Raw genomic sequence first — 640 nt, 5'->3', positions numbered from 1 at the left:
TGCCCCCGCTGCAGAAGCCCCCCTGCACACATGAGCACAGGCCAGCAGCCCCCCGAGAGCAGCAGTGTCCTTGTCCCCAGGGCTCCGGAGGGGCCGGGAGCCCTCGCACAGCCTGGGCACCTCCAGCCACCAGTGCAGGGGCAGAAGCGGAGGGCAGAGCTTAAATGGAAAACTGGGACACTGGACGGGGCCGACGGACACCATGCGGCAGAGCTTCGTGCGGGCTCGTCTCCAAAAGCGTGGGAATTGCTTGCACCCTGCAAAGAGCAAGCGCTGCGGGAGCAGCCGGGGCCCGGCAGGCTCCGGGGGGACTGCCGCTTTGTGGACGTAAGTTCATGGCTCGCTTTGCCACTGCGTGTCCTCACGATAAGCGTCTAATGTGCGTGAGTGCTCATCCCTCCTTGAATCATCAGCCAAGCTCTGGCTATTGCTGTTTTCTCATTAATTAGGCAGAAGCATCCAAGACACGCAAGAAGACCTGCACCCGATACCAGATCTGCGGACTGCTCTTCAGCGTGCTCCTCATTTCCCTTATCCTGATATTTTTTGGGGTCAAATATCTCTGGAACCCAACACCCAGAAAAGTAAGTAAAAACTCTCTGATCCGGCGTTTCTGAGCGCTGCTTCCCCAGACAGAGCT

At 58.8% G+C, this 640-nt stretch overlaps 1 protein-coding gene across 1 annotated transcript in view; it reads left to right on the top strand.

Annotated features, from left to right (window-relative positions):
- The first annotated feature begins 30 nt into the window (after positions 1 to 30).
- The window catches only part of TNMD (tenomodulin), a 13,845-nt gene continuing 13,235 nt past the window's right edge, over positions 31 to 640 (top strand). Inside the window, exons 1-2 of the mRNA XM_009642987.1 lie at positions 31 to 327; positions 450 to 584. Of these exons, the coding sequence (XP_009641282.1) occupies positions 31 to 327; positions 450 to 584 (432 nt within the window). The remainder of the gene's footprint in view (positions 328 to 449; positions 585 to 640) is intronic.

Source organism: Egretta garzetta, unplaced genomic scaffold, assembly GCF_000687185.1.
Source record: "Egretta garzetta isolate BGI_Z169 unplaced genomic scaffold, ASM68718v1 scaffold220, whole genome shotgun sequence".
Lineage (NCBI taxonomy): Eukaryota > Metazoa > Chordata > Aves > Pelecaniformes > Ardeidae > Egretta > Egretta garzetta.
This window is presented reverse-complemented; position numbering and strand designations above follow the sequence as displayed.